At 47.1% G+C, this 27,851-nt stretch overlaps 1 protein-coding gene across 1 annotated transcript; it reads right to left on the bottom strand.

The window, feature by feature from the left end:
• Window positions 1-356: 356 nt before the first annotated feature.
• Window positions 357-27,851, bottom strand: Pmp22 (peripheral myelin protein 22). The gene is made up of 5 exons (XM_028781937.1): window positions 27,650-27,851; window positions 26,070-26,186; window positions 24,788-24,887; window positions 7,886-8,026; window positions 357-1,643 (listed from the first exon to the last, which is right to left on the bottom strand). The coding sequence occupies exons 1-5, from the start codon at window positions 27,800-27,802 to the stop codon at window positions 1,480-1,482; spliced, it is 675 nt and encodes a 224-aa protein (XP_028637770.1). The 5' UTR covers window positions 27,803-27,851; the 3' UTR covers window positions 357-1,479.

The raw sequence follows: 27,851 nt of genomic DNA, 5'->3' as shown, positions 1-27,851 counted from the left end.
AGGCCATGCTTCTCAAGATGATCTGTGTACATGAGCACAGCTCCTGCCATGCCCCTGCGCTCCCTGTACGTGCCATCTCAGAGCGGGAGTAGATGAACACTGAGGTTGCTTCCAGATCGCTTAAAGCCTGACCTTTAGTTTCATTTCCCAACTCTGTACAACTGACAGACATTGTACAGACGCTGAAGGCATCACATGCTCCCTCCACCTGTGAGACAGCTATCACCTCACTCCTGAAGCACCACACGGGAACTGAACCCCCAACTGCACCACAGTCTCCACTGAAGTGCTTCAGCTCACCTTCATTTGTGCCGTACACACAGAGCAAGGACTCACAAAACCCAGGAAGAGACAAATGAGTTACTCTGATGTTTATTTTAATGCATCTTAGTCCACACAGTTGGTATAAAATCAGAAAAAAAAGCAAGCAAAAACAAAAAAGGTCTGGAGTCTTAGCATCAGAAGGACACCATATATACATCTACAGTTGGTGGCCAATACAAGTCATCGCCAGACAGTCCCTGGAGGCACAGAACACTCTAGACCCAGAAAGCCAGGGAACTCGCTAGTCCCAAGGATCTAGATGCTCGTCCTGACGCTCCGACCGTGAGAAAACTGTGGGAGTGACGAAGGCTTTGAGATTTATTTATTGTAGTAATAACAACAGCCTAGCTAGGTACGAAAGCAGTTATGAACCGTTTGTATCAGGTCTTCGTGCTGCTGTATGTCATAAAACTGTTAATTGAGTTTCCAGTGAGTGGTTTAAATGATTAGTAATAACAAGGAATGGTAAATCTATAGCACCATTTCACAGATTGCTTGTCTCTGACTTCTCATTTAAACGTGTGGCCCCAGTACTCTGCCTACAGGGTCAAGTGTTCCAGAGCCACCAGCTATTGTTTTTGCAGAGGGCTCCGGTCAGGCTTTTTCGTCTGTGAGTGCTTAGGGCTTCACACATCGATTTGGGCAGTGGATATTCCTGCTAAATGCACTGGGTCACCCATGGTGTGAAGGCCTCTGGCTGTCTGGGGTTTGTCCGCACACTTTGGTTATCCTACGAGGTTGAGTGGGAGGGAGGTATCTGCTTTCAGATGAAAGGGGGCCACGTGGAGTGTTTACGTCCGAGCAAAACGAAAAGATGAAAAAAAAAAGAAACAAAACAAAGATACTGAACTTGGTTATAGTGTTAGGATGTAAAGTTGTTTAAGATTCAACACGAGGCTGACGGTCAACATAAAAAGCAAACAATCCTATGTACATATATGTAAAAAGTGTTATAAATAGGTTTGATAAACCATAGATATTATATACATCTTCAATCGACAGCAATCCCCCACTCAACTGCGTTCTGTTTGGTTTGGCTTGCGTTTGGGTTTGGGGCTAGCTCTTTTTGGTTGGTTGGTTTTGCTTTTTGGTTTCCTTCCTCCCTCCCTGTGTACCCTACGCGCGCTCAGAGCCTAGACGGATGCGTCGGGCGCCTCATTCGCGTTTCCGCAGGATCACGTAGATGATGCCACTGAGGAGGGCCAGGGGAAAAGCCACCCAGGCCAAGATGTAGGCGAAGCCATAGGAGTAGTCAGTGTTGACATGCCACTCACTGTGCCTCACTGTGTAGATGGCCGCTGCACTCATCACACACAGACCTGAGAGGAGAAAGACAACAGGTAACTGTGGGGTTCTCGGTGGGGGTGGACATCCACATTGCTAGACAAGGAGGATGTGTCTAACCCAGCTGGGCCTCCCAGCTCAGAACTAGGGGGAGATGGCTGAAAAACACATGAAAGGAAAATGAGCGGCTCCCTACGTCCAACAGTGGCTGCCCAGGTCAAGGCCCCTCTCTGGGAGTTCAGCACACTCTCTCCTTCATTTCTCCTTCTTTTACCATGACACTTTTCTCAGGCCACTCAAGACAGACAGATGAGCCTGCCTAGCTCTTCCAAGAAACAGTCTGGTGCAGATACAGCTGAAATCCACTGTACAGATGGGTGGTGTCGTGCATGACCAAAAAACCAGTGGAAGTGAAGTGATTCTGTACCACTGGTGGTGTCACAGATCAACAGCAAAGGCTTGACTCTCTGCTGACCACAGGGGACCTGGTTCCCTTAGTACTGCTGTCCCGTGAACGTAAGTGAGCAGTACCTATTGGTGATGCAGGGCAGGCAAAGGTTTGCAGTGGAGGAGGATGGGAAGCAAGGAGGAATTGAGGAGGACTGCAAGGGTGAGAGTCAAAGCCCCCGTGAGAGGAGATGGATAAAGAGCAGCTCCATCCACCTGGTGACTCCAAGACCAGGCCTGAAGCTCAAAACAGATGAAAGGACTTCAGGCATGCAGGTGAGTCAGGCCACCCCAACTCTTTGGTGCAGCTGTCGTGTTCAAGTTTGGCCACCTCTGCCCATATGGTCCCTCCACAAAGAAAGGTCCAATGACATCAGCATCCTAGCCTGGAGCTGGACAAAGCCAGATCTGTTCCCTAGTGAAAACAGAGCCTTTGAGAAGCTCTGAAGGACTATTATAAAGGCAGCAGGCTGTGTGGGATTTGTGCGATTCTAAGGCTCCAGTTTCCCGGGCCACCTACAGCTAACCTCACTGCTATGTGGGCTGCTGACACGCTGGACAGTTCAACTTTGTTTGAATAAACAGCAGAAGAGGGATGATGTCACACAATCCACCCTGATCAGATTGTCCTTTGGCAACTCAGAGGAGAATATGCCCACTCAGCTTGCCTCCACTGGAAAAGCCACACAATAGTCTTGGGACTGCTGTGGGATGGACCTAGGACCTGACATTACCTATAGAAAGTGCAGAGACAGCAAAGCTGGCTGTGTCATGAGAAGCCATCATCCTGCTGAAGGATAATAGCAGTTTAGATGTCCTGGGACATGTTTGATCAGCCTTAATCCAGGGTCCTCAGTCATCTTGTCCTAGTGGTCCCTGGGACCCCTTCTTCCTAAGAACTAGCAGGGTCAGGTGTGTGAACCAGCATGGCATACTTACTTAGCATGTGCAAAGCCCATCTCTAGCTCCATAAGCACAAAAGAAAAGGAAAGCACACACTAGGCATTCGTGACACAAGCCTCAAAGTCTCAGCATTTTGCAAAGCTGGAGCAGGAAGATTTTGAATTCAAAGCTAGCCAGGGCTAGACTGTGGGACTCCGTCTTAAGACAAAAAAAAACCAAAACAAAACAAAACAAAATAAACCAAGACAGAAAGCAAACAAGGAAGGAAAGAGGGACAAAGACGGCAGGGTTGGCAACACTGAATAGCAACGGCAATCCCAGCCAAGCAATTAGAACTCAGCACCTTTGGAAAGAGCCACTACAGGGCCAACTGAGAATCTCTTGGTAATTCCTCATCATCTCCATCTCTTTGGGTTCTTACAGCAAGTAAAGGGTGTTTACTACATGCACATACTGTCCTAGATAGTGAAAGTTCCCGGATAGATGTGACAAGGCTCCTACCTTCAAGGGATGCCTGTCCAAAAGACAGACATGCCTTTCAATACTAAGTGATGTAGAAAGGAGGAACATTCCCAGTGCCCTGAAAGATTAGATGGATTGAGCTCCACACAGCAGAACAGAAGCCTTGAGGGGTGATGGTAATTTAGCTGGGTCTTAGAGATGTGAAAGAGGTGACCAGGTGAAGACAGGCAGGATGCAAACACCAAGAAGAAGAGCTAGGTCAAGGCTAAGACTGGGAGAAAGCATCAAAAGCTACCAGCAGGTGGTGACTGGCCTGACATGATGGGAGGCTGGATCTCATCCAGAGTGGAGTGGCATGGCAAGGGGACAGGGAAGGGAAGCTGTGTAGGGATCTCCAGCAAGGAAGGAACCTGATTGTGCTGGGAAGTTATTCCCAAGGCCAGATGGGGTGGCACAGGTCTATAATCCTAACACTAAAGAGGCTGACACCAAGCATCTCAGGGGCCAGCTTGAGCTATATCATGATCCAAAAATAAAAACAGATCTAGAAGAGATGACTCAGCAATTAAGAGCACTTGCTTTTTCAAAGGACCTGGGTTCGATTCCCCGCACCACATGACTAACTCCAGTTCCTGAAGAGATCTGACATCTTCTTCAGGCCTCTACTATAGTGGCATGCAAGTAGGACACAGAAATACATGTAGGCAGACAAGCACTTACAATAAAATAATAATAAGATTTAGTGAAAACCCCAAAAAAGGCAGAAGAGAGATCACCCCGGCAGCTGAGCAGAAATGGGATTTTGGGGTGGGTGTGGGGCAGGAGTAAGGAGGTGCAGGGGTAGATCTGTACACAAGTGCAGTGCATCAGTGAGTACAGAGAAAAGAACTGGCACAGCACCCACAGAGGACACCACACCACAGCACTGCCAGGTGGTGGACTGGGCAGAAGAGGAGGAAGAGGAGGAGGAGGAGGAGGAGGAGGAGGAGGAGGAGGAGGAGGAGGAGGAAGAGGAGGAGGAGGAGGGGTGGGGTGGAGGTGGGGGGAGGGCGTGGAACGGGGCCATCAGCTGTGCACCTGGAACCTGACAACTCAGCAGCCAAAGAGAGACAACTCAGAAGTAGATCTAGTCATCAAGTCTAGAAAGCAGTGTTGACATTCAACCAACGAAAGACTCCTCAGGACCTGGGAGGCTGTGCAGAGCCACACCGAGAAGACTAACCTCCCCATCAATTCTTTTGTTCTGTGTTAATCCCTTCTTTCTCCCTCCCTTCTTCTCCCCCGACCCCTGAATCCTGTGTGTGTGTGTGTGTGTGTGTGTATAAGAGAGAGAGAGAGAGAGAGAGAGAGAGAGAGAGAGAGAATATGAGAGAGAGAGAGAATATGAGAGAGAGAGAGAATATGAGAGAGAGAGAGAATATGAGAGAGAGAGAGAGAGAGAGAGAGAGAGAATATGAGAGAGAGAGAGAGTATGAGAGAGAGAGAGAGAGAGAGAGAGAGAGAGAGAGAGAGAGAGAAGAAATAAAACAAATAGGAAAGATGAGACTCACTCAGGAGTCTCCCTCAACCACAGTAACTGGGACCAGCCTGGCAGAAATGAAGATATTCTAAAGAGACACTTGAGTTCTTCAGTCTGACTCCAGCACGGCTGAAACAATGGACCCCAAAGAAATAGGAATTTCTCTAGAAATCTCATGCTGGAAGAAGAAAAAGGTACCAGCAGGGGGAGAACTTGCCTCCCTGAAAGAGAGAGTTCACAGGTTTCTATGGACTTGTCAGAACATCTTATGATGAGTCTGAACCCAGATAATGACTGGTCAGTGGTGGGTAGGGCCACACCCTGACTGGGGATGCTTAGATGTGCACATTCATGGCCCTCTACTTAAACTTTGATGTTGCCTCAGGAGCAAATACCCTGAAGACAGACTTGGGGAAAATGAATTCTGGATCCCTTTGTCCCTCTTCCCAGTGTGGTCCCATTGAATAGATCTGCTTTCCACTTTTAATGCAGTCCTTTATAAATCGGCTTGTTGAGGAAAGGTGGCTGGATCTGACTTGAAACACAAGCTGTGGCTCCCAAGTTTGCTAAGATACCTACATATTTGTATTGAGCTGGATTCTATCACAGGGACACAATTAAATAGGCACCAATCGGGGGTTTGAGGGTCTTCCATGTGCCTGCCCGGAGCTAGTTAGCTGCTGGACATTAAAGCACAGGACTCTTTACTTCCAACTCCACGTTTGTGTGGTTTTCTTGATGTTCTCTCATTTAGTCATCCTGACACAACACAGCAAATGTAAGGATAGCAAATGTGTAGGAACAAAAATGACTCCAAAATCTAGAAGCAGGGTCAGGACATTCTCCCCTACGAGGTTTAGAAGAATTCACAGCTCATGCGTGGGCTTTGCTCCTAATAGAACAGTCCTAGGAGACCTCATAGCAAGACCAGGGCATTTTAATAGCTGCACAAGTCAACCAGGGAGAGAACCCACACGGAGGTATACCTGAGGCTCTACAGGGTAAAGCTATCTCGCCCTGATTCAGACAAACAGCTGAGGAGGGCTTTTCTGTTATTCCTGCAGGAAATTGCCAAGCCAAATAAGTGTGTGATCAAGAAGAAATAGAGTTCACTCAGAGATGTTGGCAGTGACACAGCAGAGCCAAGAGAGCTGCTGTGACTTTGATGAAGGCACAGGCAGCAGGAGAGCCCACTCAGTGGTCTCCTGTCTTTCCCCTAAGCTCCAACTCACAAGTATGATCCGTAGTGACCACAGCATGCCCTTCCAAAGGGAGCTGTAGGGCCTGGAGAGATGGCTCATGAACTTAGAGCACTGGCTGCTCTTGCAGAGGATCCAGGTCCAATTCCCAGCACAGACATGGTGGCTCACAACCATCTGTACCCAGTTTCAGAGACTCCAATGCCCTCTTTTGAGTGCCTCAGAATGAGGCGTGCACATGCTGTACATGCATACATTCTGGGGAAACAAAAACTTCTGTACACGTAAACCAAATAAATCTAAAGAGTGAAGTAACAGCTTAAAATTAAAAATAATTTTTCAAAAAGGGAGCAGTGATGGTACCTGTAACAGTATCTTCTGAAACTCAATGGATTCTCTACTGCTTTCTACTTAATGTGCTTCAGTACTCTGAAGACCTGTCCTTCATGGAACGTAGCTGTCCACTGTGGTAGCCACACTCAGGTTTTACATGCTACCATGAGGCTACTTTCTCCTTCTTCCTTCCTCTGCCTCTTTCTCCACCTCCCTCTCTTTCCTTCCCAGATGCTTTAGTTTTTCTGAATTCTTCTTTGATGTTTAACTGTTAATTACCAAGTACAAACTACTTCTCATCTCCACCATGCTACCCCCATCTTCTCTCCAGCTCATATAAACACCATGATCTGGGGAGGGAAAGCCCACAAGGTTGACTTAGAACTATCACACTCTGAGAGAATCTGAGGTAATCTGAGAGAATCTGCGAGAATCTGAGAGAATCCGAGATAATCTGAGAGAATCTGAGGTATGTAGGCAAAGCCCCAGTTCTTGGTTTTCAATTTGAGTAGGAAGATCTACCAGCAATTTCAACGAACATTCTGGAGACCCGAGATTCCTAGGAGAACTCCCTTCAGATCGTTTTGACTGGAATTGACTGGGCACAGAATGTTCTTAGGCAATCCCAGCCACTGTTTCACTTCAACATTTCTAACTCCAGATAGCTTATTTACGTAAGGGCCACTCAGCTGATGACCCGTGGCTGAAAACAAGTCTCGTGAGGAACAAGCAGATAGATTCAAAGGGCCTAAATAAAAGCAAATCATGTGCTTTTAAAGCCAGAGGCATCTGAGGCAGTGTTCTAGAATGTTCACATTGAGTTCAGAGTTGAAGGAAAGATGTAAAGCAAGTACCACAGTAAGCAGACTTCTGAAAAGTTAGGGGAACTCTAAGAATGTCTGCATGGAGGGAAGGCCCTTAACCCAGAGGCCACTAGGGTCACATGGGTCCTTATCGCTGGACCTCAGAGCTCTTCTCCTAGGCCTTTTGGCTAAGATCAAGTGTAGTATCTAGACTTGATGAATAGTCACCAAAGTGATACTTTAGAAAAGAGCCTGCCTTGGCATTTACCTCTAATGTTGTGCCCATATTGTGGCTTTATTCCCAGTGATAGATCTGACATGTTGGAGGCTTTTCTCCTAGAGCCCATGACTCTTTTATATGTGTCTCATTCCACAAGAACTGGAACATTTGTAATTTCTAGTATATATGCTCATGCATGCTTGTGTGTGTGTATATATACACATACTCACACATGTGATGGGATCATGGGAGAAAGAGATAGAAAGGCACACAGAAAGACACAGAGGGAAAATATTTCAGGGTAAACATCCAATTGTCCAATGCACAAACATCCAACTCTCTGGGAGCGTGTCCTTCAAGACCCATAGGGACGTCACCACCCACAACTTACCAGCGAGGATTTGGAAGAATCCAGTGATGTAAAACCGGCCGCCTTTGGTGAGAGTGAAGAGCTGGCAGAAGAACAGGAACAGAGACAGGACGCTAAAGATGACAGACAGGATCATGGTGGCCTGGACAGACTGCAGCCATTCTGGGGGAAGAAACACCTGGTTAGACAAGCCTGAGAATGGTCAGGGAGGACCTGCCACAGAGCATGTGGGGACAAGGAACCTGATTGGCTGGCTGAGCCACCAACCTGGGGGGAATGGTTCACTCCTGCATTTTAAAAAGACAATTGTCAATCCACCTTTTCTTGTTGAACCCTGGACATTGACATTTCTGGAAAGGATTGTAGGGAAGGCATGTGTCACTAGGAGTTAGGCGCCATTTAAAACATCCTGAACTGCCTTCCAAGTTGCTTTTTCTCCCAAATGTGCTGCTTAAGCTAGCAGACAATTCAGGACTTGTATCGTCTAAGTTGTAATTTTCAACTTTACAACAAAAAAAAAGTAATACAGGGCTAGTAAAAGCTGAAGTGCACATTAGGAATCTGGAGCTTTTCCTGGGCTGGCCTGTTTGTGTGTAGTATAGTTATCTATCACAAGGGGGACAGCAGCAGCAAGTGGCAGTGTGGGGCAGCTCCCAGCTAGCCACCATCATGAGCAGAAACAGTCCACACTCCAATGTGTAGGGTGCAGGGTGCAGGGTACAGGGTGCAGGGTGCAGGGTACAGGGTGCAGGGCCCTCAGCTGTTGCTGTTTGCTGAACGCATCTTTGATTTATATTAGTTTCTACTTACTGAGCCATAACCCCATAGTAACCAAGGAGCATCAGTGTGTATACTTACTAAAGGGTCTGAGCTACGTCTGTTGCTTCCCAATATTCAAAGGTCGCCCCCCTCCCCAATATTGGCCTCTGAAGCGCTTGTTGGAATCCTTCTACTATATTCTAAAAATAATAGTTCATAAGAAATATTCAGCAACTTAGCATCCCCAAAGAGACCCCAGGAATTGCTGTCAGAGCTAGGGGTTCTCTTTTAGAAAGCAGGTACTAAAGATGAAGGGCATACCATGTTCTCTGCCAATTCTTTTTCTTGGTCAGTCTAGACCGGAGCCTTTGGCCTCAGTCATCTATGTTCTGTCAAATCACCAGATAGGATTGTGGCTCCCATGTTCTCACTGTTGTCAGACCTCAACAATTTTAGCAAATCCCTAAACTTCCAACTGAAACTCAGGCAAAGAAGGGTATCCCCAGCTCAACATCTGCTGCAGGCTAATCTGACGTTAGACAGAATGAGGAGGACCCAAGCTGAGCTCCGTGTGACAGGGGAGCATGTACGATGTCCACCAGATGGGTGGTACCATGCCTGCCCTGCTCGCATCAAAGAAGAGAACCGGAAGTGAGCAGTCTATCTTCTTAAGCAGTAACCAGTTGGTGTGCAATATCTTGAAAGTGCACATGTCACCTGGTGGTAGCAGACACCTATCATTCCAAGCCTGGAGAAGGATCAAGGTGAGTTCATGACCAGCCTGGGCTACACAGAAGGACCCTGCCATCAAAAGACGCTTGCATCATGCCCTTAGCACAACATTCAAAGCTTTGGTATCTGAATTATTTACAGATGTCAAGCACCCCTTTACCTAAATCCTGCATGTAAAATGTTCCAAAATATGTAAAGTTTTAAGCCAGCATATTGCCCCAAGTAGAAAATTCTACCCCAAGAAATGCTGGTTTTTGCACAAAATCACTAAAGAGCAGATATAAAACTACCCCCAGGCTACATATGCCATGGTGTATATGAGTATTCAATGTTTAGACTTGGGTCTCATGGCCAACACTGTGTATATGAACATCTTAAAGATTTTGAAAGAAGCCCAATTTTTAAGTATTTCTGGTCCCAAGCATTTTGAATAGGGAGTACAAAACGTATGATTAGCTGAATGAGGCGCCCCTGTTGTGAGTTCCAAGTAGCTCAAGAGAAATCTTTCAGGTACAGAGTCAGAAAATCGATTCTGGAGTTTCCAATAAGGCTTTTCCAGATGTGAACTGGCAGCCTTTTCAGATGAAAGAAAGTCAAGCTCAAGTAATCTAGCTTGATTGTTTGGAAAGAGATTTCCAGAGGCGTTGGATGAGCCCAGGTGTCACATATCTATCCAAGAGGCCCTGACTCCAGACTTATGCTCTCTCACCGCAGCAATACATGCCGATGATTGCTTTCTCAGTTGAGGCAAGACAATGATATCTGAGGGGCCAGGAGCAACCCCGATTTCATTTCAAACAACCACCACTAATGTGTGTCTTTTCCTGATGCTGTGGCTCTTCTGGAGAGTCATTCTGCAATAAAGCTGGGTTACCTACTACATTAAAACATATATAGCTCAGTGATGTGAAAAAGAAGATACAAGTTCAAGGTCCCAGTCTGAAACTAGAGCTGTGGCCTACTGTGGGTGAGAGGAATCTCCCAGAATACACTATCCTGGGGGGCAAGGCTGGAGCAGACACTACACTGGGTCTCCCTCTCCAGTTCTAAGATCTTTCACTAACACCGTGTGAATTACCTCTAGACCTCACAAATCTAGCAAAACTTGAAATCTGTATGTGTTAAGTTTATACAACTATGAAAAGTACCCTGGACTCCATCTACTGTCAGTTGACCTTCGTTATACCCAAGTGAACTCCATGTTGGTTCTCAAATCAGAAGAGAATCAGGATCAGGGAGATTTATTCTGTGAGCATTTGCTGAGCATCCTCACTGGCTGTGGGGATAAGACGATGAAGAATTCTCAACCATAAGCACAATAGATAAAACATATTAACTCCCCTTAGTGAGAGCAACTCTATCCTCAACCATAGGATGTGGAGTGAGTTCAAATTACTCAGGGAATAGCTCTTTGAGTTAAATCATCCTAGCTAACTACCTAAGAGATCTACCTAACAAACAGCAATCTGAAACCAAACAGAAACACGAAATAAATGATAATCAAAATAGAAGATGAACAGCAGCATTCAAGAAAACAATTCGAGCTGGAATATAAGGGGATGGAAGAGAAAAGCTATCTTATCTTGTTCCAAGTAGGTAAATCAGAAAGCTAAACACAGGGATCAAGTATTCCACAGCAGAAGTGGACTCAATGAATCAGACACATAAGAAATTTACATACAAATGATAAAAACTATAAACTATGTTCAAACTCACATGGCATAGGTCTTCCTAACTGACTTTGCATTAGGTGGGTATATGGGAAGGGGGTGGAGAACATCTTAGGAAAGCAGACATGGTCTAAGCATAAGATATAACCAGGAATTAGGAAAAAAAAAAGTAGCCAGGGCAGAGGCTACAGCCCAGGGTTTAAGTACTTGCCTTGCAAACATAACGAACACCCCAGACATAAAGATAAAACAAACGCCAAAATAAACGTGCAAACTTACGTAAATAAAAGGATTTAAACAGTCCTTTAAGGAAATGGGGCTGAAAGGTAAGAATTTCCCCAGCAACGAACAGCACTGATGTTAAAGCAGCCTTCAGAGAGGATGCCTGCCTCTTACGCCTTTAATGAAAAATAGTAAAATGGGAGGTGGGGGAGGGTTGAACTGTCAACTGAAAAAGTCAGAAAACAAAAACAAAAAAAAACAAGAATGTAATACGTCCAAAATTAATGGAGTTAGTATAGATTAATGAAATTGAAACAGTATGAGAGCATGTATTTTTAATAAAATACCCACTACATGAGGGCCGAGGTCAGGGGAGGCAAACATCAATGTGGTTGACGGCTTTTATTAAAGAACAAAGAAGCAATGTTAATGATGTTCCTGGACAAAAAACACTCAAGGCTGTAAGACTCCAATTTTATCAAAAGTAATGAGCAATGTACTGCTACTCTTGTAAATATCTCAGCTGGGATTTGACAGAGTGATGCAAAGCTTCAGCTAAAAGATGACTGTAACTCGTTTTGTTGAGTGCTCACCCAGTCTGCACAAAGCATTGACTGCAGTTCCCAGTACTGTATAAACTAAGGGTGGTGACTTATTGAAAGTTGAAGGTGATCCTTAGCTACATAGCAAGTTCAAGGCCAGCCTGGTTACGTGACACCCTGTCTCATTGTTTGTTTGTTTTTTTCCTTTAAAAAAAAAGAATAAAAGCAAAAAATAACAGCTAAATTTTTTTTAAATCAAGCACAGTAACAACAAATAGATCAACAATATAAAAATAAATGGAAGAAAAACAGAAAAATAAACAAAAATTACCAGACATTAAACATAAACCCCCAGGGTGTCTATTACCTTACATGTGATCTATTAGTGATACACTCAATAAAATGTATCTCTAATATATAATTAAAATACTGTACATGCAAAACTTATACAATTTTAGCAAACTAAACCATATGTTCTAGTCAAGACAATGTTAAGAGTAGGGTAGGGAAGAAGGAAGACTTTAAATGTATAGACACAAACTTAGTATACATTAAATACAGTTCAAAAGCCCTAAGGAAGGAAATGACATGTGAGGTTTCAGCTAAGCTAGGTCGCTAGCTCACAGATGCACAAGATTAAGCTGCAGAGGGATCAAAGAACCAAGCATAAAGTTATGCAGCCACATAGACATGTGACTCACAAATGGATAACATAAAGCCAGTAAACATAGGAAGACACTCTACCCCACTAGATAACCAGAGGATGTGTAGGAAACTCATGGAGAACATGATACCAATTTTTATCTATCCAAGTGTCAAAAAAAATTACTTTCTTAAAGATAGCATCAGGTCTGCTGAGATGGCTCAGTGGGTGAAAGCACTGGAATAATCTATAGTGGAAGGAGAAAACCAACTCCCAAACACTCTCCTCTTACTTCCCACACACATACTATGACATGTGAGCACAGGCACTAATAACAAATATAATTTAACACCAATCACATCACCTGGATCAAAATGATACACTGTTCACAAAAATAAGGGCAACACTATAGACATGTATACTTAGAAATCCAAAAGAATATATTTAAATCATTCAGTGCTCAAGACATAATAACCCAATAATTTAATATCTGTATCCAGAAATAAATACTTGAACATATACCTAAAAATATACTTAAAACAGCAAGGAACGACATTGAAAGTAAACGGGCCACACCCATGAGCTTCAGCCAAAGCAGTCTTTCACAGGACAATGTCTGCCTTTCGTGCCTTTACTAGGAAAATGCTAGCAAGAAGGGGGATTGAACTGTCAACTCAAAGAGTTAGAAAAACAAAGAAAGAAATCCAAAATGAATTGAGTACAGATTAATGAAATTAATCAGGGTGCTCACAGTGATGTCTCTTGTATCATTAGTAGCAATGAATTAGCATATCTTCCTACACTCTCCCTTGCAGTCTCCTGCAGTAGTGAACTAGGCCATCTGCCCACAATGAACTTGCAGCAATTGAAAAATGACAAATTAGTCAGAGGGACCTTTATAAGACCTCAAGACAATCATGAATAAAATGTGCACACAGCATGGGTCATTAGGTAAACACACCAAAAGACAGTACTTGCTCCAGCATATCCTACAGAAAATAACAAAGATCTGTCAGTCTGATGCCCAGGAGAACCCCAGGAACTTCAGTCATAACGAGGGGAGTTTGGTTAAAAATTCTTTCACTGGATCTACATCTTTTGGTTTCATTTTAATAAGAAGAGAGTGTACTCTTCACCTGTCTGAAGCTTTCACATCTAAAGACTCAACCAGACAGGTCAAAGACATTTGTAAAAGCTGTGTCTGTAGTGGACATGCACACACATTCCTTATCCACACCCTTTCAACAGTACAACGGCAGCTATTTACACAGGCTTGTGCAAAGGTTATACACAATACTAACTGCCCACTGAATGTGAGAAACTTGAGTTCGTGAGGAATTTGGCATTAGGCCTGGGATAAATCCATGCTCCGATGACAGGCAACTTCACATGTATTATTTTAACATTTAAACAGGTTTAAAAATTACAAGGCAATGAAGACATGACATCAATGGTAATGGGGGGGGGGTCCCAAAACTGCAGGATTTCTGGGAATAGAGAAGAGAGACCCTCTTTTCACTAAATGCCACCCATCAGGATTTGCTTAAGGACATCAGAGGACAAACAGAACCGAGACTTGGGGAAAGCAGCCTCCATGACAGTCCCAGGGCTGGATCAGCCAGCTGGCTGCTCAGGGGGAAGCCTGCAGTGCCCTAAAGGGGCTGCTCAGCTCCCCTAACAGTGCTCTCCAGCCAGAATCTTAACAGATCAGGAAGAGAGGGGGTGGGCAGGGCAGAGGGGCAGTGCCTGATTCCATGTGAGAACAGCTCAAGCCATGGCGAGCAAAGCCATGCTCTCCCTAGCCTCACGTGCATGTGCTCCTGTTGGAGCAACCCGGAAGTGACTGCTGCATGCCTCTGCTGGCCAACTTCTCCTTGCCTCTTAGAGACTTGAATGGCTCTCCTTTAGCTTGACTTTCTAACCCAGATTACAGGGTTGCAATGACCCGAACTGCTATGAAAGCCCTGTTAAAGGAGGGTGCACAAACTGGTACCTGAGACCCTGGGCTTCAATCTCATTGGCGGCAGGGAAGGAGGGAGAAAAGAAGGAAGGAGTGATGGGAAAGAAAGCCAATCCCACTCACACAGATGATGCTGAGCAGCAGAGAAAAAACCATTTACGTAGTGCCTGGAGGCTCCGTTTCTGGATGTCTCCATCCAGGTCACACAAAGCAGTGTTGTACTCGTGATCAGAGAATTCATAGAAGTGAGAGGATCTGTTCACCAGTTGGAACTCCAGAAAGCACTTGAGACAATTTTGATTTCACTGTGTATCTCTTTCCCAGCACAGCAGCACTGTGAAGCACCAGGAGATAAGTATCTGTCTACACAGCAAGCCGACTGCAGTCAGCTGGCCGATTAGGCTCTGGAGGCTGCTGGACCATGGCAATGACTACCTGTAGGACAAAATCAGGCACAGCCATGCAAACCAATGGATGTGGCTGACTTACCTAATAAACCCTTATTTAATAAGTCAAGTGGTGGCTTTCCATTGGCCTCTAAGGCTAGAGTTTGCACATTTTGCACTAGCATAGTAAGAGGCTAGAAAGGGCAGTAGAGAGAAACAGAAGGGGGCTGGGGAGAGACTGCTACCAGTTTGGGACTTGTTTATGCAGATACAGTGAACTACAGAGGCCAGTATTCTAACGATAAACAAGCCCCAGTGTGACAATATTCTGCCCCCCACTGATTACAAGCCTACAATAACTTGTACGATAACAGAAGCCAAGAAAACCTTCTCGTTCTCCAGATTTCACTCAGTACTGAATGCTCAGTGGATACCTGGCAAAGGTCATTAGAATTTCGGTGCCAAATCTAAGTTGATCTCAGCCCTTGGTGCTGAATTCCAGAATGAAAAAGCCCTCCTGCTCTCGGCAGGCTTGCTGTTCCGACGAGACTGCCAGGTCCCAGGACTACAGACAACTTTCTACTGTGGGCTATGGCTGTAGACAGGCCCATCCCCCAGAGCACACAAGGGATGGTGGAGCTGGATCATCCAAGCTTCCCTTCAAGGTCAGATTCCTGCCCAGAGCCAGCTGAGCAGAGGAGGAAGTACATCTGCCCCCTCGGCTGTATTCTTAGCCCAGGGCCTACAGTCTATTTGGTTAAAGGCCCAGGAAACACAAAAAGTTCATCTGCTTCTGTCAGTGTCAGCCAGCACCGAGCCAGCCTCTACCCATGACCTCCCGTTTCCCCTGGGCAACTCGTGAATGGTTTTCTGATTCAGGAAAGAGAACTCCTGGATGTTTGTAATGTAGCTTGTAGATATGTGACTAGATATGTGCTCAATGATACCGGTTAGATCTGGATCACCAAAAATAAAATGTATAAATATATCATTATGTTGGAAACATACGGTAGACTAAGATAGAGCACAAACTGATAAGATGGAAGAAAGCTATTTACTGGAGGGGTAAGTCACAAAGGCAGGGCTCAGCACCTCCTGTAGGCACAGCACTGCACTATTTTCAATGTCACATGACAACCCTGAGGGCAGGACCCCACCCCCAAATCCAACCCACTACCATCACACACAAATCACCATTTTCCCTCATTTCTCAGTATGAATGTCATTCCAGAAATAGCTGGATTTCCAAGCAGCCTCCACCCTCAACAATGTGGCCTCTGCTCACCCTTCGCCCACCGGCCTGACTGCCCAGAGTCCAGTGTGGGTCCTGTCCCATGGCCTCGGGCCCTTCCCCCAGCAGACCAGCAGAAAGTTTGAGATGAGAATCAGGGTACAGGCGAACTTTGCCCTTGACTCCTGCAGCAAGCCAGTCAAACAGAAAAGCAAGGTATAGCCCTGGGGCTCACAGAGTCCGTGAAGGTCTCTCCAGAGGCCTTTTCTGCTGGTGGTTTAAGGAGGTGTTTTAGTGAGGAAAGCCTGTGTTTGGACATCAGTGAGCACAAAGTACCCAGGGGTAGAAAGAACCTTCAAAATCACGGATTCCAAAGACACCTGATAGCAGGCTGAAGGCACTAATCCAAAAATCCAAAAAGCTCAAAAAATCTGAAACTCACAGGGTAAAGTTCTTCCTCTGACAGATACAATGTGATAAATGTACACATTCTGACTGTGTGTCCAGCCTTAGCACAGACTACTAGTAAGACATCAGGGCACCTGGCAGTCTGCCCACTTTGCTAGAGGTAGACCAGTGTGAAAGAGCATGGATTCCTGGAGCCTCACTGACTTGTTTCTCCACTACAGTGCACTGGAAGTGCCAGAAAAGTCAACCACATACTTGAAATCAGAGTCGGTGCCTTTCTCGCCAACTTTGGATTTAGAATCCATAAAAGGTAAAGAAGACGGGGTGGGGAGATGATGTGGCATGGATGGAGAGACAGCTTTGATTTTTTTTTAACCAATCAGTCAGCTGATCCAAAACCATAGGTTCAACTCAGAGAGGTAAGTCAACGTCACATTTGCTGTTGACCCAGACCCTACAGCGGGGGGTCCCCCGAACAATCTCACTAGTTCCAGAGAAGCTGTGGAAAAGAGGAAACAGCAGCCCTCTATGATTTGAGTTGTTAAACAGAACAAAGAGCGTTGTCACCCTGTGGTGGTTCAAAGGCCACTGTAAAGATTTCCATTTCTTGAGGGTGAGCGATGGGATATAATAAGCCCAAGTCTAGAGTAACAGCACAGAGGAAGGCAGCCTTCCTTGGCAGATCCCCGTTAACCTCTGTCCAAGACTTAGCTCAGAACTGTGCTCCTTTCCTTTGTCCTCTCTTCTCTACCTCAGCACTAGAACCCTGAACACCTTTCCTCACAGATGCAGGATATCCAAAAGTGAGGATCCAGCGAGACCAGTCCCTAGGGACAGCTAAATCCACAAGAAATCTTGCTGACACCTCTGTTTTCCTCCAGCTCTATAAGCTTAGTCCAAGACTCCATCTCCTACCTGTCTCTTGCCCCAAAAAACCTAGATATCATTTCCAACCACGCTTCTCACAAGCCCTACATGTAATGCAACAGCAAAAGCTAGCACTAGCTTACCTCTACATGAATTCCTTGAAATCAGCCAGGCCTCTACCAATGCCTTACAGTTCTAATGTTGGTTGAATGCAGGGCTCTGAGAAGGCAGCCTAGCCTGGAATGGCTGCTTATATCATCTTTGTCATCAGGACTGTCACTGTCCATCATTCACATCCCGGACCATCAATCACAGCTCCTCACTGGTCCTCAAAATTTGTTTTCAAAATACCCTTCACTGTGAACAAAAAGGCCTCCTATGACTTGATCCTTCATTCTCAGGAACAACCTTCTACTTCATTCTGAAACCCACTTTCCACTCTCAGGGTTGTTTCTTGATAATAACCCATGCTTCCTCCAAACTGTGAGCTCCATGAAGCAGAGACTTGGCCTTTCGTACACTACTGTGTGACCAACTTCTGTGTGTAGAATAGGATGGCTTCCACATAGGTCAAGAACAGATAGCTGCAGCTAACTCATATCTGCTCAGAAATGAAAAAATTTTTGGAAGCTGGATGTTTCCTAACACCAGTGGGCTAAACATGCAGTAGTGGGCTTATTGCAGAAGTATCTTCCAGACTGATGGGGAAAGCAGTGGATAGTTGGAGGCTCTTGAATGCCAGTGACTGTATTCTCAAGCTCTAGGCTGACACATCTTCCTCTCAGGCGACCATTCCTTCAAGTCAAGCTAGGCCCAATCTCTCCCGGCCACAAAATGCAAAGGATATTTTCTGGGCTCTGTGAAACCCTAAGGACGTGGCTGAAGTTTGGTTGTCATGAAGCAAGGTCTCACTATGTTATCTACACAATATTACCCTCCTGGGCTCAGGCAAGCCCCTCACTTCAGCCTCACACCTAAAGTTTTTAAACAGCAAAGACTGTGAACGCTCCATAGTAACTCCCAGATACTGACATCTGATAAGAAAGTCAAGAGTTAAAATATCCCATCCCATCCCCCAGATTCCACTTTTCCTGCCAGAGAAACCATGAGATCCTGAAAAATCAAGAGCCATTAAGGAAGCAGAGACGATAGGCTGGTCTGGGGAGCCACAGAGATTTTCAATTGTGAAACATGAGTCCATAAATGCAGAGGGCCTTTGGGTTTGCTGAAGTCTGACCCGAGACTGAGCCCCAGCAAGGGAATGCTCTAGTGACCTTGCCAAAATGGCAGTGTCACCAAATGCAAGAGTGAGACACAAAGTCTGGTATCATTTTGGAGCCAGAGACAAAAGAGACCACCAAGAATGTTTGGTGGAACCATGTTGGCAAGATGTATGCTTTCTGGTTTTCAGCCCAAGCAATGCCAGCCACAACCTATTGCCTGCTATGCATTTGTTGCTGTCATTTAGAATAGAAGTTCTGCTGGCTTCTGATTTGGCTCTGATCCACCCACTGAGACAGAGAGGTCCTCTGCAGCTGAGAGGTCCAACTTCACCAGAGAGCCTGCAGGGCATCTCGTAAGTGATGGCAAAGTAAAGTATGTCTTGTGTGCTTGGTTATTCCCCTCATGTACTGGGATGAGAAGACACTTCCTCTCTAAAATCAAAGATGTCTCAAGAATGGATATCTTTGTTGTTGTTTGCCCTGGTGCTGTTTGTATTCTGCTGTTAATTCTGCTTCCTCGAGAGGGGCTACCCATGAGAAGGAGTAGAGGACTACTCAGATGATCTGATGTGAACCTTCTCCTCATTCTAACTGCTCAAATAAAGGCGAGAGCCTGTGATTGGGCAGTGGAAGGGAAAGGTGGGATAGGAGTTCTCAGAGGAAGGAGAGAGGAGGAGGAAGAGGGAGGACAGAGGAAGAGGAGGTGGAAGCCAATATGGAACAGAACCACATGGCCTAGAGAAGCTGCAAGTAGCAAGAGATCTCATAGCTGGGGAATAAATTAGTGTAGTGATAGATCTGACCAATCTAGGCACATAGCTTATAAATATAAAAACTGGGCTGTGTGGTTTTTATACGGCCTCATGGGGGTAAGAAATTACCTCAACATGTTGTTGTCATGGCTCTCATCTTCCAACACAATAGAGCAATTTTTTAAGTAGGAACAGGATCTGAGTCAGGTTTCACCAAAGGCAAGTTCTGCTGACCCTGACCTCCGCTGGGTTCAATGAAGTAGAGGACAATGACAGCAAGGCCAGGTTGTGCCCTTGTAACCCTCAGACACCCAAGCAGACTGGGATCTGACCCCTCTGCTCCAGGCCAGGTCCACATAGGTGAAATCAAGAGCTGGAAATTGCTTCTATGCATTTAAAAAATGGAAATTCAAAACACAAGGCACCAGCTCATTTAATAGCGAGGCAGATATGTTGCCCAGACCTCAAGCAGTAGCTCCTCAATATATTAGCACTCATCAGAACCTGAGCTCACAGACTTTACTTATTTGAAAAGCCAAGGTCTAGTCAAAGCCGTAAGACTCCAACTCATCCCTCTAACACAAAATCCTTTCTATAACTATTTTCTGTGAAAATAAAGGTCTCCAGGAGGAAAATCTGTAAGGCAGAAAGTTTGGGTTTTGTTTTGTTTTAAGGTGCTGAAAATCTTATCGGCCAGACATTTTGGAACTCCTGGGAGGATCCCCCAGAGTCTGCCTTAGGAATGCTTCTGTAAGAAAACAGATCCCCAACAGTCTAGAGCAGACCAGGTTTCGACTGGATGGGGAGGTTAGAAGGGCCTCCAGAGGCACTAACCCCTTGCTAGCATCTGGAAGGACCTGTGGACACACCCCATTCTTGGCTATTTCACTCTGTTCCTCTTTCCCTGTGATCTTGTGCTCAGTGGTTCCCCCGCCTAGAGCCTCTCCCAGATGTTCACTCAGCATACTCCCGGATCATTCAGCTCCCCCAACCCAACACATACACGCACGCACACACGCATGCACGCACGCACTGCAAGCTTTCACAATCCCAATCCCGTGTTCAGTTCCCTGCATGGTTCCCGGTGATGCCACCATATCACTTGAGCTCCCTGGCTGGCTGCCCCACACACTGAGAGCCCCTCTGCTCTTCTCTTCACTGTGGCACAGCGTGAGTACAACAAACAGCTCTGGGTGGAATAACGGGAAGGGGAATCGTGAGGGAGAGAGGCTGGAAGTGGAGAGAAAAGAGGAGAATCCTGAGCTGGGCTGTTTACATACAAGGAGGAAAGGAAATACTGAATGTCTAGAAAACGGGAGACCCTTCCAGCCAATCCCCCTGGGCCTTGCCAAGACTGTCACTTGTAAATGGAGGCCAACGGGGCCTCAGAAAGCTTGGAAAACCCAGTGATGGGACCAGGTTTTATTCTTAAAAACATCCTGGATTCAGCTTGGAAAACCAATCCGAGGAACAAGAACAGATCAAAGCCATCTAATCAGAAGCTGCCTCTGTGTCTCTGACAATTGAGAGGAGTGTGACAGCAGACATTAGAGGACAGGATGACTCATGAGACCCAGGGCCCAGAGAAGGGGGAGAAGCGTACAGAGGACAGACTCCAGCTGGGTGGTGAAGCACTATTCACTAAAATACTAGACAGTGAGAAAGATGGTCAAGGAATGAGGTGCAGCGTGTCTCGGGATAATGGCTTAGGTAGGTTCTCATCCACAGCCCAGCAGAGCTGTCTGGCACGTGGCTGCAAACGGGGTTCTGGAGCTTGGAAGAGAAAACTGGTCTGAAAGAAAACAAAAGTCCACACATGGATAAAGGACTCCAAGATTTCAGTCCACCTGAGGAAGAGATCATGGGTGTCTAGGGAGGGAGGGAGGGAATGGAAAGGAGAGGGAAGAAGGGGGAGGAGTGAGGGAAGGAGGAAGAAAGAGGGAGAGAGAAATTCTGACAGAATTCTACTCCATTTTTCTGCTTCCTTCTAAATGAGTAAGGCATGATCTGGTAACTAAGCTCCACCAAAAGGAAGACATGACTGTGTGTTTCCGGGCACCTTCCACGAAAGAGGAAAGAGAACATTCTTTCCTGTTTCAGTCACCCAAGCAGCAGTTCTCAACCTGTGGGTCGTGACCCCTCTGGAGGTCAAACAACCCTTTCACAGGGGTGGCCTAAGACCCTCAGATATTTACATCGTAATTCATGACAGAAGCAAGATTACAGTTATGAAGTAGCAATGAAAATAATTTTAAATCTGGGAGCCGCCTCAACATGAGGAACTGTATTAAAGCATTGCAGCGTTAGGAAGGCTGAGAACTACTGGTTTAAGGCATGATGGCTGGAGCTTCAGCAGCCTTTACATTCATGAGGATGAGAACCAACCCCAAAAGATGGCAAAGAGATGAGCTAGAAAAGTATCTAGTTATCTAAAAATGTCACGGAACCGGTGCACCTCTCAGGCTGCCAGGCTCTTTGTAGGGAGGAGGAAACAAACCCATTTCCCTCACTAACATTTGAAGATGTTCTGCCCAGTGGAGTCAGTCCTAATACTAAGCAGCTACTGGTCTCCTATGTCCTGTCTTCTTGCAGTAAGCCATCGCCCAGAGTCCATCTCTCCTCTTGCCTATATTTACTTAAGCCCTGCCCACCCTTTAGAGGATAAATCATATTCTGCCTCCCACTAGAGACGGCTCTTCCACTTCCTCCCTGAACTCTGGTACTGTCTTCCTGCCCCCTCTCCGCAGGCACCTGACCTGGTGTGCCTTCATAGTGACTCACGTCCCCACACCCATTTCCCCTGACTCCTCCCTGAGGTTCAGCATCAGCAGGGGCAAGGCCCCTGGCTGCCAAGGTCAAGAGCTCCTGAGCCTCAGAGTGGGCCCCACAGAGCTGGTTCACCTCAGCAAGTGAGTGAATCCATTGAGAAAAAGTGAGAAGGTGATAAGAGATTAGACACATTCTAAGACATGTAACACATGTAAGACATGTAACACATTCCAGCACGAAGAGACAGTTTTGAGAAAAGACCTGATACACCTTCAGGCTTAATCACATAGTAGATATTGAGCTGACTGAGAATACAACCAGGTAGGCCCCACCCACATTGCCAGTGGCTTCAATGACAACAAAGATGGCCCCTGGAGAGAGGGTAGAGTGTCTATGTCCCTTCAGAGATACAGTGGGCTGGAGCTAAAATAGTAGGCATGTGTCCGTGATGTCCCAGCTACTCAAGGAAGCTGCGGCAGGGAGATTCCCTTGAACCCAGGAACTCCAGACCAACCTTAACCTTAGCTGCAGCAAATTCCATCTGAGGTAGGGGAGTCCATCATGCAAATGGGAAGTACACATTTGATACATATCCTTTACAAATCACTATTGATAACTAGTACTTCAAAATGCTTGCTGCCATCAACACAAGTGGCTTCATTCTAAGAACTAAACACAATTCATTCATGAAGGTGACCCAATGCTTTAAAGGGCCCAATGCTTTGAATATTCGGTACTTTGTAACTATATTGTTGCACAACTCATTGTTGAACACCACAGAACAGGCAAAGCAGGCCCAGAGGACTTATCACTCAGAGCTTAGGCGTAACATGCTGACACACCAGGAAGACGTCAGCAGAGGTAATTACTACTCGGGAAGTTTAAACGGAAACTCCTAATTTAGAATAAGCCTCAGTGGAAGCAAGCCCAGCTTCTCTGGAGCCTTTCCTGAGTGCCTCGGAAGCCCATTATTGTCAGAGCTGTGACCTGGGGTTCCCAGAAAAGCCACCAAGCCCACTTGGAATCATGCTAACAAACTGAGCAAAGTCAGTGTGGGCTAGTTCAGGAAGATGAATATGCCAGGCATGGAGAATTTGAGAGGCAAGTCTCCTCATTTAAATAGCACTAGTGCTTCTTTAAGATATGCTTCTGGCATCAAGGGACAGCTACTTACTGAGCAGGAAGAAACAGAGTTTGGGCCAGCTAACAGGCTATATCTTCCATTCTCTCTCTTGCAGGTTTGCACAATTTAGTTCCTCTGCCTCTTCATTTCAACTGAAACTCAGGCAGATTTAATACTCCTGCCAAAACGGCTCCCTTCCGGGCCTAAGAGTCTTGAATTCTGTGCCAACCCCACGTGGCCAGATGCCACTTGGGGACAGCGCCTGTGGACACCAGGCCCAAAGCCCCAGAAAAAGCGGACTTTTGCAGGATGCCTTACCACTTTTGACCACTAGATGGCACTGGAGAGCCAGGAGATGCGTATTATGACTGTGCAAGGAACTGCCAGACCCTAGAGCTGCAGTGGTTGAAACCTGATGCTGTGGCTTTAGGGGACCAAGAGCAACCTCATCACATTCTCAAGCACTCATGAACAGTCATTTACTTGGCTGCCAACACACCATGCAACCTCTAGGATGGTTTCAATTTAATGTGCCACACACACTCAGATGAAGACCCATTTTGAAAGAAGTGAGGTCTTTTACCTTGTCCCCAGCCCTAGAATGGAGAAAATTTAAAAGAGCATTTTACCTGTCCGCAATATGAATATTTTACCAGTTCCCATTTCTAATGGGACTAAGACTAAGGTCTTTCGTTTGCCACACTTCAATGATACTCCTGCAGAGTCTATAGGAAGAAAAATTCAGCCATGGAAGTGGCTTGCACAGAACTGAGTCACTTCACTGCCTGTTCTATGCGGCTGGATATGAACTAGTGGTTCCTCTCATGGAGTGTGGCATCTTCAAGCAAACAAGAGAAGGGGGGAAGGGAGCGGCGGCAGGAGAGCAATTTACAGTAAGATTGGAAGCTGTCCTTAACTAGCCTTTCAAAGCCAGAATTCCAGGCCTCGGGGGAACACAAGACCAAGTCTTGGCACCAATCTCACTTCCACACAGCCATCAGAACAGCCCAGGCTCCCTGATGAGCACTCCTAGTGTTCCCTCAATTTTATCCTCAGCTTTGTTTCCAACACCACATAGCCAAAGATGCTGAGAGCAAAGGAGAAACACAGTCTTTGGAGAAGGGTCCACAGGCTCAGTTTATGATGCTAAATGGCACCCCTGTGACCCAAGACATAGGAGGGCAGTCTTGTAACCAGGGAGCCTAAACCTGGCCAGGCCGTATGCAGGAAGGCCCAATTGCCTGCTGCTGCAGCAGGGTGACACAGAACATTTCTGGTAAAGACAGCCACCAAACCAAAAACGTCTACAATATCACCTGTGCTGTGGGATCTGCTTTCAGTGTGTCCTGCTATGTCACCTTCTCTGCTTACCTGTGTCCATATTTCTTTGCCCACAAAGAACACTACACAAGGCGATTGGGACAAGCTGAAGGCGTGGGTTAGGTATAGTCACGGTGAGACTGAAGACTCAAGACAGCTATCCCCTCCCTCTCATGTTGGATTCATGACTCTGTGACACATTCCACCCCAACCCAGTAGGGACTTCCTAGACCAGAACCTCAAGAATTAACCATTTCAGGTGCAAAAGAAGACCTATCATGACCAATCTGTGCAGGGCATGAAACTGGTCTCTCACCGCTCACTGATGAGGCGTAGCAGTGCTGGACGGCTCCCGAGGCGGATGTGGTACAGTTCTGCCAGAGATCAGTCGTGTGTCCATTGCCCACGACCCATTGCTGCAAACAGTCAGACACGCCCAGTCAGTGAAGCAGTGAGGAGCAGAGGCAGAAAGGAGCAGGACAAAGGATGGTAGACTGGCCTCATCCCCTGGACACCTGGCCCTCCCCCTCCTGCCCAATCAGATCAGCAGGCCACTCCTCAGCCTCATCCCCTGGTCGCCTGGCCCTCCCCCTTCCCCCTTCACCACTCCCTGGTAAAGTTGACAGCTGTGATCCGGAAGTGAGAGGTAACAGTTTGGTACAGATGTCACATGGAGGTGGGAACACTTTTTTTTGTGTGTGAAAGGCACTTTGGAAGCAGAAAGGTTCCAGACACCCAAACTCATACAAATGGTACTATGCGCAGAAATGTATGGCATAGTAGCAACCAGGGACTTGCCCAAGGACAAGTCCATCTTCACCACACTTATAACTTCTGGGTGTCACTCCTAGCCATGATTTCTCTGAGCCTTCTTTTTTACATATATTTGAGGGTGGGGATCAGGCTGTCCTCAAACTCTCTATTGTAGCCAAGGGTGATCTTGAATTTCTGACTGTTCTTCTACCTCAGGAAGGGCTGAGGTTACAGGCATATACTACCACACTCAAGTTCAAGGTTTTATGTATGCTAACCAAGCCCTGTGCCAACTAAGTTTATCATTCTTATGGCCCTGTCGAGATTAGCAACAGCCATAGTCATAATTAAGATTTTTGTAAGCAATAAAGCAATTAACATAAATAACAATAACCCCAAACCACACTTCCAGCCTGCCTCACATTAAGACATTAAAGTCAGAAGCATACATCTTCATGTTTCAAGAAGGCAACTCCTAAATGAATTAATCCATTGTGTCTGGCAGCTCCATACCAGTTATTTCCTTGCCCAGTTCCTATCAGTGGAGGGCAGTCCGGTAAGATAGTACAGTCCACTGCAAGACTGGCTTGAGATCTGAACAGCTTACGTTCTTCCAGCCCTTGCTCAATTCCTAACCCTGACGCTGGCCTAACTTTCTCAAAGAACTGAAAAGAAGCGGGTGGCAAAGAAGTGCAACGACAGAAGTCCTGGTGCCTCTGGGATGTTCAGCTGTCTGCAAACATCATTCCAGTTTGGCACCTGGGGAAGCAATGGCAGGGAACCCAGAGCAGGGATAGCTGCCGCCCCGCAGGGAGCCTCCCCTGCCCGGCTCGCCCCGCACTCACGCTGACGATGGTGGAGACGAAGAGCAACACTAGCACCGCGATGTGGAGGAACAGGATCCCCAACAAGAGAAGGAGCATGGTGGCTGGGAGTTGGGCTTGGGATCGGTGGAGCGGTGCCTGCGGGGAAAGGAAGACGGTGTGAGGCCGCTGCCCTGGCCCGGGGGCCCAGCTGGCCGGGAGGGGGCGGCCGCCGCCATCCATATCCGCGCCCAGTGCCCGCCCGCGACCGAACATCTTTTGCCTTTGGAACAAAACAAACAAGTGGTACGCACGTCTCGATCACCCCGGGAGGCGCGCGGAGGAGAGGAGTTTCCTGAACGATGAGCGGAGGCCACAGCAAGCCTCCGCCCAGCTTGGGCGCCTTTCAGGGCCCGTGGGACTTGGGAGGCTACCGAGGCCACGTCCCTGCCCGAGTCACAGGGCGGATTCCCCCGGGGAAGGGAGGCTCAGCGGGCGGCGCCAGGCTCGAAGCCAGAGGCCTGGGGTCGCCCGCCGCCCGAGGCTGGTTTCCCAGACCCCAGCGCGCCCCGCGTTCCGTTACTTGCCTCCAAGTTTCCACCCGTTTCTGCCAGCGGAGAGCAGCCGCCCCGCCCCCGGCTCGGCCTAGATGCTGGAAGCTGGGGAGCCGGAGAGCAGGCGGGCTGGAGGACTGCCCGGCTCCCGAGCTTCCCGCGCGCAGGGTTCCGCGCCTTCCCTGCGCCCCGGGGGGTTAAGAGCCTTCAGTCCCGCCAGCTCCACCGGCGCCCCCTGGACGGCCCCACGGACAGCTAGGCTGAGCCTGCCGCACACACAAACCCTGTCCAAAGCCCCATCCCGAGTGGGTGCGACAGGAGCCATATCCCCGGGTGCGGCTGACTGGAGGGAAGGTGCAGTGCGTAAAGGGGCTGATTGAGTCTGAGAATACTCGCAGGTCAGAACTGGCAAGACATGTTTCCGAGGTCCGAGATACTATCTCCTAGAGCCACCCCACCACCACCACTACCACTTCAGACTTTAGGGAGCTAAAACTTGGGTGACCTGATAGTGAATGTGTACAGCTGTGGAAATCTGGCTGCAGCTGAGAGAGCCAGTTAAGGATAGAACCTTGGGCAAGGAGACTTCTAAGTTAGTTTTGACAAGTATTCTATCCCAGACATGTCCATTTTCCTCCCAAGGAACACATCCAAGACAAAAAGTCAGGAATGCACTGAAGCTATAAGCAGTATTTTCCCATGATTTCCAGAAAATTCAAATTACATCGGATAGCTTCAAGTAGCAGAGAGCAAGAACACGACAGTGCCTGTGGCTAGAACCTGAAGGACCAGAGGGCCGGGTATTTTAACAGTACATCCTTTGGAAAGAATTGCAGGGCCGCCCCAGCCACCTTCTATCCGGACACCGCCACCACCCTGGTCTGGACGATGTAGAGACAGTCCTAGGTGTGTCCCTCGGGTCGGCTAGGAAGCAGGAAGGGGTCTCAGCGCTCCTGCCACAAGGCAGCCCTATAGAGGGTCAGAGACCCGTCCCCTCTTTAGGGACACCATTTCCAGACGATGCCCAGCTGTATCCCCCCACCCTCTTCACTTTCCCTGCCAACTTACTTTCAGTTCAAAGGGACAACCGTCTGTCTCAGAGCAGAGTAGCCTCAGGCACAAATTCGGGTGCGTTCGCAGAGTTGCTAGCGTCCGCAAAGACAGCTGTGCTGCGGGGCAGCGCGCGCGCAAAGCAAGGGGGCAGTGGGAGGCTCCCGGCATTCCCCTTTAACGGGAACTACGCCCTGTTTGCGTCGCTGCAGAAGGGTGT

The sequence above is a fragment of the Grammomys surdaster genome, unplaced genomic scaffold (assembly GCF_004785775.1).
Source record: "Grammomys surdaster isolate TR1022 unplaced genomic scaffold, NIH_TR_1.0 581, whole genome shotgun sequence".
Lineage (NCBI taxonomy): Eukaryota > Metazoa > Chordata > Mammalia > Rodentia > Muridae > Grammomys > Grammomys surdaster.
Note: the sequence above shows the minus strand (reverse complement) of the source record. Positions and strands in the feature narration are given on the sequence as shown.